The sequence below is a fragment of the Aegilops tauschii genome, chromosome 7 (assembly GCF_002575655.3).
Source record: "Aegilops tauschii subsp. strangulata cultivar AL8/78 chromosome 7, Aet v6.0, whole genome shotgun sequence".
Classification (NCBI taxonomy): Eukaryota; Viridiplantae; Streptophyta; class Magnoliopsida; order Poales; family Poaceae; genus Aegilops; species Aegilops tauschii.
Genome location: NC_053041.3, coordinates 534,851,416 through 534,861,913, shown reverse-complemented (window position 1 = coordinate 534,861,913; position 10,498 = coordinate 534,851,416). Strand labels below are relative to the sequence as shown.

The following is a 10,498-nucleotide window of genomic DNA, read 5'->3' as shown; positions in this document are numbered from 1 at the left end:
GGGAAGGAGTTCAATCGCCCACTTTGCCACTCGACCGGTTGCATCTCTGTTGTTCAGAATCTCTGATAATGGAGCGTCGCTGACGACTATAATGGAGTGGTCAGAAAAATAATGTGCAACCTTCTTCATGGTCATATAAATCCCATAAACAAGCTTCTGATAATGTGGATATCTTTGCTTTGATGGAGTCAAAACTTCAGAAACATAGTATACTGGGCGCTGAACTTTACAGGCTTTTCCTTCTTCTTCCCGCTCGACCGTAAGTACTGCACTAACGACTTGTCCAGTGGCTACAATGTAAAGCAGTAAAGGCTCTTTGCTAATTGGGGCAGCAAGCACCGGCTGGGTGGAAAGCAGGGCTTTGAGCTCTGCAAATGCTGCATCAGCTTCAGGAGTCCACTCGAACTTATCAGACTTCTTCATCAGTCGGTAAAGAGGCAATGCCTTTTCACCGAGGCGAGAAATGAATCGACTTAAGGCGGCCAAACAACCTGTAAGCTTCTGGACATCGTGCACACGCACAAGGCGTTTCATTCAGACAATGGCACCAACTTTCTCTGGGTTAGCGTCGATCCCCCGTTCGAAAACGAGGAAGCCGAGTAATTTTCTGCCCGGAACTCCGAATGTGCACTTTGATGGATTAAGCTTGATATCATACCTTCTGAGGTTGGCAAAAGTTTCAGCAAGGTCAGCCAACAGGTCGGAACCTTTACGTGACTTGACCACAATGTCATCCATGTATGCTTCCACATTCCGACTGATTTGAGTGAGTAAACACTTCTGAATCATCCTCATGAATGTGGCTCCAGCATTCTTCAGGCCGAATGGCATGGTGACATAACAGAAGCACCCAAATGGAGTGATGAAAGCTGTTTTTATCTCATCGGGTCCATACAGTCGGATCGGATGATACCCGGAATAAGCGTCCAAAAAGGACAAGCGCTTACACCCTGCAGTCGAGTCGACTATTTGATCGATGCGGGGGAGAGGAAAGTGATCTTTCGGGCAGGCCCGATTGATATGCTTGAAGTCAATGCACATGCGAAGTGAGGCGTCCTTCTTGGGGACCATGACAACATTGGCTAGCCACTCGGAGTGGTAAATCTCTCGGATAAACTTAGCTACTAGGAGCTGAGCCACTTCTTCACCGATTGCTTTTCTCTTCTGTACGGCGGACCGTCGAAGATGTTCTTTGACTGGTTTCACTTTTGGGTCGACTCGCAAACGGTGCTCAGCCAGCCCCCTGGGAACACCTGGCATGTCAGAAGGTTTCCATGCAAAGATGTCCCAGTTCTCACGGAGGAACTGGATGAGCGCTTCTTCCTATTTGGAGTCGAGTGTTGTCCAAATGTGAGTCGGAGCAGCATTGGGATCGGTCGGGTGAATATGAATCGGCTTTGTTTCACCAGACAACTGAAATGCTGAATCCGTGGCAGGCTTCTTAGCTCGCAACAAATCACTCGGATATGCATTTTTTTGATACTCCTGCAATTCCACTATTGCCATTTGCGCATCGGCCCTTATGGAAGCACTCTTCTGCCTTCTTCCGATTGCCAGTGATAGTTATCACTCCTTTAGGACCAGGCATCTTCAATTTGAGGTAAACGTAACATGGTCGAGCCATGAAACGTGCATAAGCCGGCCTGCCCAGAATAGCATGATAAGCACTCTGGAAATCGACGACTTCAAACGTCAACTTTTCTTTGCGGTAATTCTTGGAATCACCGAAAACCACATCGAGGGCGATCTGGCCGAGTGACTCAGCCTTCTTGCCAGGAATAACCCCATGGAAACTCATATTGCTTTCACTGAGTCTGGACATCGGAATGCCCATTCCTTTCAAGGTCTCCGTATACAGTATATTCAGGCCACTACCACCATCCATCAGAACCTTAGTCAACCGAGTGCCTTCGACGACTGGGTCGACCACCAACGCTTGCCTCCCAGGGGTGGCTATGTGTGTCGGGTGATCAGACTGGTCGAATGTAATGGCGGTCTGGGACCACTTCAAATAACTGGGCGTCGCCGGAGCGACCATGTTCACTTCTCTGTTGATGACTTTCAGTCGACTCTTGCTCTCAACATCAGCAAAAATCATCAGAGTGGAATTGATGTGGGGGTAACCATCATCGTCCTCTTCCTTATCCTCAACTTTGTCTGATTCTTTCTCGTTTTCTTTGGGCTGTTTCTCTCGGAACTGCTGGATTAGGAACCGACATTGTCGAGTGGTATGTTTCGGATAAATGAGATTACCCTCCTCATCCTTTTTGGTGTGAATGTGGCATGGTAAATCCAACACATCATTTCCATCTTGATCTTTTACTTTCTTGGGGTTCCATGGCCCTTTGGGCTTCCCCTTGAACTTTCCTTGAGTCACGGCTAAGGCTTCTCCGGGAGCAGCTGGCTCGGCTTTACGCTTCTGCTTCCGACTGGAGTTCCCTCCCCCGGTTTCGTGGGCGACTGTTTTGTGCTTGCCACTCCGGAGCTGATCCTCCTCTTCACCATTAGCATACTTGGTGGAAATTTCCATCATTCGACTCAGAGACATATCTCCGGTCCGACCGAACTTAAGATTCAATTCTCAATACTTGATGCCTTCCTTGAAGGCACAAACTGCTTGGTGATCAGACACATTCTCCACCGTGTGGTGCAACATGATCCATCTCTGGATATAATCTCTCAAAGTTTCACTCGACTTCTGCACACAAGACTGTAGCTCTGTTAGCCCTGCTGGCCGTTTGCATGTACCTTCAAATGTTCTGACAAACACTCGGGCAAGCTCTTCCCAGCTATAAATACTGCCAGGTGCTAACTGATTCAACCACGCTCTGGTCGAGCCCTCTAACATCAGAGGAAGGTGCTTCATGGCCACTTCATCATTGCCACCACCAATCTGCACAGCCACTCGGTAGTCCTCAAGCCAAGTGTCAGGCTTGGACTCACCAGTGAACTTGCTGACTCCAGTCGCCAACCTGAAGTTGGGAGGAATCACTGCTGCTCTGATGGCTTTGCTGAAACACTCGGGACCTGAAACATGCACCCTGCTGCCGGTCGGGTAATCTCTATCGTGGCCATCTCTGTGTGCTCTGTTCCTATCAACCAGACCTTGAACGAGAATGGATCTCGCGTCAAAGCCCGGCTCCCGAGGGTCGACTGGAATCCTTCGCCCACCACTGTGAGGGCGTCTGTCATCGTGTTGCTGAGGCGCGTATGACCCACTCCTTGGGGGAGGCGTGGGTACTCGACGACGATCATACTGCTCACGGTTTCTGTACTGATCCTGTCGATCTCCACGTCCCTCACGCCTTGGAGGTGATCTTGGGCTGTGAGCCGACTGAACTGTGTCTGCCATTACAGATCTACTATGAATCCTATTCCGAGACTGTGACACTGTTGTGTTCTGCTCCCCCGCCGCCCGGAGCAAAGCCCGGATCTGCATCAAACCCCTACCAGCCTTCGATTGGGAAGGCTGAATCGACTCTGCTATTCGGGCAGCAGTTGTGAGATTCTGGATCGGAGTTCGATATACCTGGGTTGGAGGCGGAAAAGTTGTCGTCGACTGGATTCAGGAACTCGCTGCCGAGCACACTCGTCGAGTGCGTGCTGGAGATTCTCCAGTCGAGTGCGCTCAGCCAAGTTGGCCAGGCGCACCTCCTCCAAGGCCTGGGCCTCGGGGGTTTCTCCAACAATAGGAGTGTGAAGTGCATCCATGTTACGGCGGCGAAGCTCTTCCCTCTGCTGCGAAGAGAGGGGCTCGGGGCGGTACTCCTCGTGGACACGCGACGGATCGCCTCCGCCATCACCACCGTCGTCGCGGGGGAAGCCATGAGGACTGCGCGGTCCGTTGACCATCAGGACTTCTGCCGCGGGGTCACTGCTGTCGCACTCGGATGCGGTCTCAACGGAGCCAGTCGAACAGGCCGTAGAGAATTTCGTCGGGCTCGATTGCCGCGACTTGGGGGGTGGCCGACTGGCGAGCCACCGCGTGCCTCACCCACCGCTGGAGCCTCGACCAACCGGAACGCTTGTGCCAGCGGGCAGCAGGGAGTGAAGACGCCACCGGAGCCGACCGATACTGGGTCGACGGCTGCCGCAGGAGGACGCCGCGGACGCACGTGCGAAAGTGCGTTGCCCCGCGGACGGGGAGCGCCTCGACATCGAGTGGAGCTTCTTGGAGCCAAGCGGAGTCGTCGGTGACGAACACGAGCGCGCCGAGACGGATCTCGCGGCCCTCGGCCAATCCTCCGCCTGAAACCATGCTGATGGGGATCGGAAAAATTGCAACTTCTCCAACAAGTCGCTAAGACACCGGCCCCAAGGTGGGCGCCAACTGTCGTGGTTCTAAGTCTGACAGTAGAATGGGGGGTAGGGATGTAGAGGCAAGATCCTAGCTATGGAGAAGCTGTACGCACGAGTTTTACGAGTTCAGGCCCTTCTCGGAGGAAGTAACAGCCCTACGTCTCGGAGCCCGGAGGCGGTCGACTGGATTATATGCGTGTGTGTTACAGGGGGTGCGAACCCTTGTGCATGTGGAGGGGGGTGGCTTATATAGAGTGCGTCAGCATCCCGGCCAGCCCACGTTACAAGGGATTTAAGGTACATCAAGAGGGGGGCGTTACTAGCAACGTCCATAATAAAGTGTTATAAATGGCTATTAAGTTTAGGAGTTAATGCTCGACCGTTGCTGTGTAGAGTGACTTTAGGTCTTCTGTCCGTCGAGTGTTTCTTGTTACGGTCGAGTGATCTTGATTCCTCCGAGTGGAAATGTTTCTGGTCGAGTGGGTGATGGTACCCCTCGAATGCTTCTGGCTTTAGAGTGATGTCCTTGGGAAGGTATTTAGGTCAGGCCTGTGACCCTACCCTAGGTACATGTCCTCATCACGCGGCGCCGCCGCCAACCCATCCCAAAATCAGCCCGCCGCCGGCGTGCAGTAGCTAAATTGAAGTTTCCGCAACACTATGGCTACCCATGTGCAAAAATTCAGAAACCCTGCAACACGCTCTGTCGCTCACCCTTCTCTCTGAAACACAACTTCCCCTCTTGTACTACTTCTCTGAAACAAAACTTCGTCTCTCATACGACACTACCAAATCATCACCGCAATAGGAAGCGCCACCGCAAAAAACGCCGCGTAGACGCCGGCGTAGCGGCAGGATGGCGCAGAGGAGAAATAGTAGGGAGCACCACCATCGCCACATCGGCCAGAAAAATGGGGGAAGGGATCTCTATTTCGTACCTGTTTGAGTCGTCGCCGGACACCGCCAATCCCGAGCCAGTCATCGACGCCACCGCGTTGGATAAGCCCCGATCGCCCAACACCTTGCGCCGCCGTGTCCCGCCCTCCCAAATCCAGCCGCTCACACTCCCAGCCACATGAGCCCATGCTGCTGTGGGATGAAACCCCCTCTTTTATCCAGTTGCAGGAATGGTTGTCCCGAAATAAGAGGCGAGTTGCAAGAAACGGACGCGCCTCCAGGGGACGCGGGAGTGCTCTCGACCGTCTGATAAAACATAGATCGGACCGGCGCGTGCGATCGGCCGGCAGAAGGTAAGCTTTTCGCAAAATAAGAAACGGGTGGCGGGAGGAAACTTTAGCCACACCATTTTGGGAACTCCCCCTATTTCAACCTATCCCCGATCCTTCCCGAAAGAAAAAAAGAAAAAAAAAACTATCCCCAGCCCGACCCGACCCGACCGAGCTCGCTCCTGATCTCGCTGACAGGCCATGGCGGCGCTCGTTCCTCCCGACTGCTCCCCTCCCCCTCTAGCACCCCTGGTCCACTGACCGCGCCGCGGCCCTTCTCTGCCGACCGTGCCGCGCCCCTGTCCCGGCTCGCCCCCGCGACCCCGTAGTCGACCGCCGGCGCATCCATCTCCGCCGACCGCGCCACGCCGCTGCTCCTCCGACCGCGCCGCGCCCCTGTCCCCTCGACATCGACTTCAACCGCTCCGGCACGCGTGCCCCTACTCCGCTGGCCGAGTACCCGGCGAGGCGCGCGTCGAGGTGCTGCCCCTCCCCTTTCCCGTACGCTGATCTGTATTACTTACCCGAGCTGTGGCTACTGGCTAGTAATCCACCATTGTACTCAATTACTGCTCCCGTTGTTATCCGTTCCGGTGCTTGCAGAGCTTTTCTTCTGGCAGTTGTCTTTCTGACTCACAAATTCGCGTGCTTGATTGCTAGTTGCATTGAAGTTGGGGTTATCAATCCCGATCCTGCAAACGATGCATTGCTGTACCCTCTGCTCTGGAACTGAAGGAGACATGCAAGGGGCATATATGTGTCTTTCTTGGAACGTGTTAGTCTCCGTTTGACACTAGTGGTATTTTGGCATGGAAAACTGAACTGAGTGGTATTTTGGCGCTTTGGTCTTAACTAGTGATATTTTTGCAGCTTTTGGCTTTGATTAGTGGTGTTTTTGGTTATTCTCTCGTGCTATAAGTAATTCTCTGACACGGACACAAGTACCCGAATCCGACTCGGATTCGGCTGTCTGATTCCGCAAAATAAAGTCCCCGGATCCGACTCCGATTCGGGTGCCTGATTTGGCAAAATAAATCGGGCACGTGCAAATATGCTACACAGATTTGGGGTTTCCAGTTTGGCGAAATAAATCCGGACATGAGTTTCCGTGTAACACTGCTTTTTGGGTCCATTAGAGTGAGCAATCACATGGCTAGGTGTGATTAGCAGAGATTTTTTTTCCTTTTTGTTTTAGGTGGTGGGGACAGTAGCAGACAGGGATGGCTTGAGCTTTTGGGTGAGGACACAGATACAAACCTGATATGGTTTTGTGGGAACTAACTTTTGCACCAAAAAGGTAATTCTGCTGCGGGTGGCTAGTTTTGCAGGGATATTATCACCGTAGAAACTAGAGTTGAGGTGGACAAGATAATGGCCTAATGGTACAAGGGCTGTTGAATTTCCTGGTTGACTCCGGTTTGAGACCTAGCACCAGCATGGTTACCCATTCCCTTTAGTGAATTCAAGAGCCTACCGCCAATGTAGAAATGTCAAGATGTAGTCATTTTCCATTATAGAGTATCACTAGTCTGTAAATAATACTGAATTGCTCGGTCGATATTTACCAAAATTGTCATCGTTTTACTTATATTGGAAGAATTATGTCCATCTATCAGTTCAACTACGTGCTTTTTTAAAGTGGCAGGGTGAAGATGGGCAACCCTTCAAAAATGGCTTGCCATATATTACTGTTCATCCATCATATTGTTGCGAAAAGTTTTGTTGCCCATGGCGACAATAAACTTTTTATTCATGAAAGTTCATGTCTTTATCTGTCAGCTATTGGTAAATGTGCTCCAGTAATTTGTGAGAATAACACTTTGGATACATGAGTGCAGGAATAATAAATAGTAATTTGTGAGAATAACACTTTGGATACATGAGTGCAGGAATAATAAATTGTTAGTTATTGCAGGGAGGTCAGACTTTAGAAGGCACTTGCCTGCACTATTAAAATCCTTGTGCGATGAACAAGAGACCGAAAACATCTTCTGGGGAGTGAGTTCACTTGAGTTCCTCTATGGACATGTCTTCTGCGTCACAGCTTGAACAATCGAAACCCTTAATGGAGGCAGATGTTCAGTTCGATTCTTGGGCAGAAAAAGCAATACGCAATTTCATCTTTGAAGTTGGACTTGGGCCTCGTTTTGTCTACTTGACATCTTTCAAGGAGATGCTTCAAACTGTTCACAATAGGGATGTTGAAATTCCTACATATGAATCCATGCTACGGGAGGAACTAAAAGAAACTCAGCACCGGGCAATGCAACTCAAGCAAGAATGGAAAAAAAGTGGTTGCAGTATAATTATGGATAGTTGGAAGAGCCGATGTGGTACAAAAAGCTTCATAAGTGTTTTGGTGCATTGCAGCAAAGGTATGTATTTCCTCAGATCGATCGATGTCTCTGGAATCCTCGAGGACATGGATGAGCTAGTTTCAGTGTTTTCTCGTGTGGTTGATGATGTTGGTGCCCGCAACATAGTTCAAGTTATCAGAAATGATGCGTCACCACATATGCAAATGGCATGGCATTATGTGCAGAAGGAACATGACCATTCATTCTTCGTCCCACTGTGTGCTGACTTTTGCATCAACCTTCTGCTTGAGAAAATTGCAGCATTTGATCACGTCAGTGAGGTTCTAAGGAAGGCAAAGGAAATAACAAGGTTTATATATGGCAATGTGCTGGCATATGAACTGGTAGGGCGGTATATTGATGACGGTGAGATCCTGAGCAATTCTTGTTTCAAATCTGTTGCAGAGTTCATCACATTAGATAGGTTAGTTTCTATGAGAGAAAATCTAGTTGAGATGTTTAGCTCACCTGAATGGGTTTCCTCTGATCGGTCTACTAGAATGTTTAACCCACTTGATTGGATTTCCTCTGGTTTCTCTACTACTACAAGTTTGTTCAGGCATATCTGTGGCATAGTAAAGACAGATGATGCATTTTGGTGTGCTGCTGCTGATGTTTTGAAGATTACAAAACCATTTATCGATGTGTTGCTTAAACTAGAATCTGAGGACTGTCCAATGGGTATCTTGTATGACACCATGGCAAGTGCAAAAGACATAGTGCACAATCTTGGAGATAAATATGGTGATATTTTGCATTGGGTTGATGAGATATGGTATGGTTACTTGCATACCCCACTCCATGCTGCTGGTCATATGCTAAACCCAAGGGTCTTTTACAAAGATCCTTCCTGTGATGATCCTGAGCTCAGCGGTCGTATTGAGGCCTGCACAACCGCAATTGCAAAAGGACATTATGATCCAGGGAGACTGAAAGCACAAATTGAAGTATATAAAGGAAGATCAGGTTCTTTTGGTTCAGATTCAGCAATTCAGCAAATAGTGGGGACACCACAAGGTAAAGTAGAGCCTATTCCCTCGTACTTCTTTCCACTTTGACTTGTAGAATACGAAAAAATCCATGCTTCATTTGTATTAAAATAAGGGAATTAAGTTCTGAGTTCTGACCATTTCTTCAACTGCAGTTGTTTGGTGGTCGGCGCATGGGACAGGCACGCCTGAGCTGCAGAGCTTTGCCACTCGGGTCTTACGCCAAACATGCTTTGGCGCTAAAAGATACAACATCAGCAGTCAGGTATCGGAGGAGGCGCATGAGACGAGGGGAGCTGATCTCGAAGGGCTGTACCGTGGGCTGGAGTACGTCCACTACAACAGGCGTTTCGCCAGCGCTGCACCACTCATAGGCGGTCTTTCGGGGGATCAGTGTGGTAAACCTGGCAGGAAGCTGGGGAGCGACTGGTTCCTGTATCCGCGGCACCAACAGCATATCGTAATCGGATCATCGAACACATAGACATAGCAATTTTTTTCCTTGAACTTTCATCAGTGCCGTGTGGGCACAAATGTTGTGACAGAATGCTTTTTTTTCCTTTACATTCAGCCATCAGAGCCGTGGCAGCAGAGAACATATGGACCAAATGTATACCTTCTCGGCATCCCCAAAATTAGTGTCACCGACATGTTTCCTTGACTCTTGATTTCACTCGCATTTGGAATGTCTAGCTTGTATGTGCAAAAAGGAAGAACTTGAAGGTTCATGGATGGGGGATGCAGCATTCGGTAGCGACACTTGGACATTTCCCCTCCAGTTTTTTGAAAGCAAATGCGGCAGTGGTACCATGAGTCAAGTAGCGCAGATTCAGTTTTCACCAGTCCAACCAGCAAAGAGGGGCAGGTTTAGAGCAACTCCAACGGGCCAACCCAAACGGACGGCGATTTCGTCCGCTTTTTGTCCGTTTGGGTCGGCCGCCCGCCCGGCGTCCGCCCTATTTTTCATATGGGTCGGCAGTGCGCCCAACGCGCCGATCCATATGTGCAGGCGTGGCCGGCTGGCCGCCCAATTTTACATTGATTTGCATTCAAACATATTGTGAAATGAAATAACAAGCAAAATAGTTTAGCCGCCCAAATAAATAGTATAGTTTTACAAGCCAAATACAAATAAAAATGTTTTACATAGTTTTGCAAACAAATAAAAGAAGATACATCTATTGGTTGCCAACATGAGTCCACATATACTCAACCAAATTATTTTGCAGTTGCACGTGAGTTTCCCAATCACGCATGTCTTCATGAAACTGAGTGAACTGCTTAAATGTTGCCGCTACTCCATGCTCAGGCACAACATTCTCACCGTGAAACTGAAAGCCTTGATCGTACAGACGTTCCGGGCGCTCGTCTTCTACGATCATATTGTGCATGATCACACAAGCAGTCATCACCTTCCATAGTTTCTGCGTGCTCCAAGTATTAGCAGGATACCGAACGATGCCCCATCGAGATTGCAAAACACCAAAGGCACGCTCGACATCCTTTCTAGCACTCTCTTGCTCTTGGGCAAATCTTTTCCTTTTCTCTCTGACAGGGTTGGGTATTGTCTTGACAATAGTGGTCCACTGAGGATAGATACCGTCACCTAAATAGTACCCTTTGTCGT

At 49.5% G+C, this 10,498-nt stretch overlaps 1 protein-coding gene across 2 annotated transcripts; it reads left to right on the top strand.

The window, feature by feature from the left end:
* The first annotated feature begins 5,651 nt into the window (after positions 1–5,651).
* On the top strand, positions 5,652–9,532 carry LOC109758871 (uncharacterized). Of its 2 annotated transcripts, none has more exons than XM_020317732.4 (3): positions 5,652–6,005; positions 7,441–8,899; positions 9,027–9,532. In XM_020317732.4, exons 2-3 carry the CDS (start codon positions 7,546–7,548, stop codon positions 9,353–9,355), a joined length of 1,683 nt encoding a protein of 560 aa, XP_020173321.1. In that variant the 5' UTR covers positions 5,652–6,005; positions 7,441–7,545; the 3' UTR covers positions 9,356–9,532. The 2 variants fall into 2 exon arrangements, with proteins under 2 accessions (XP_020173321.1, XP_020173320.1); XM_020317731.4 differs by having other exon boundaries at positions 5,662–6,005; positions 7,432–8,899.
* Positions 9,533–10,498: the final 966 nt, after the last annotated feature.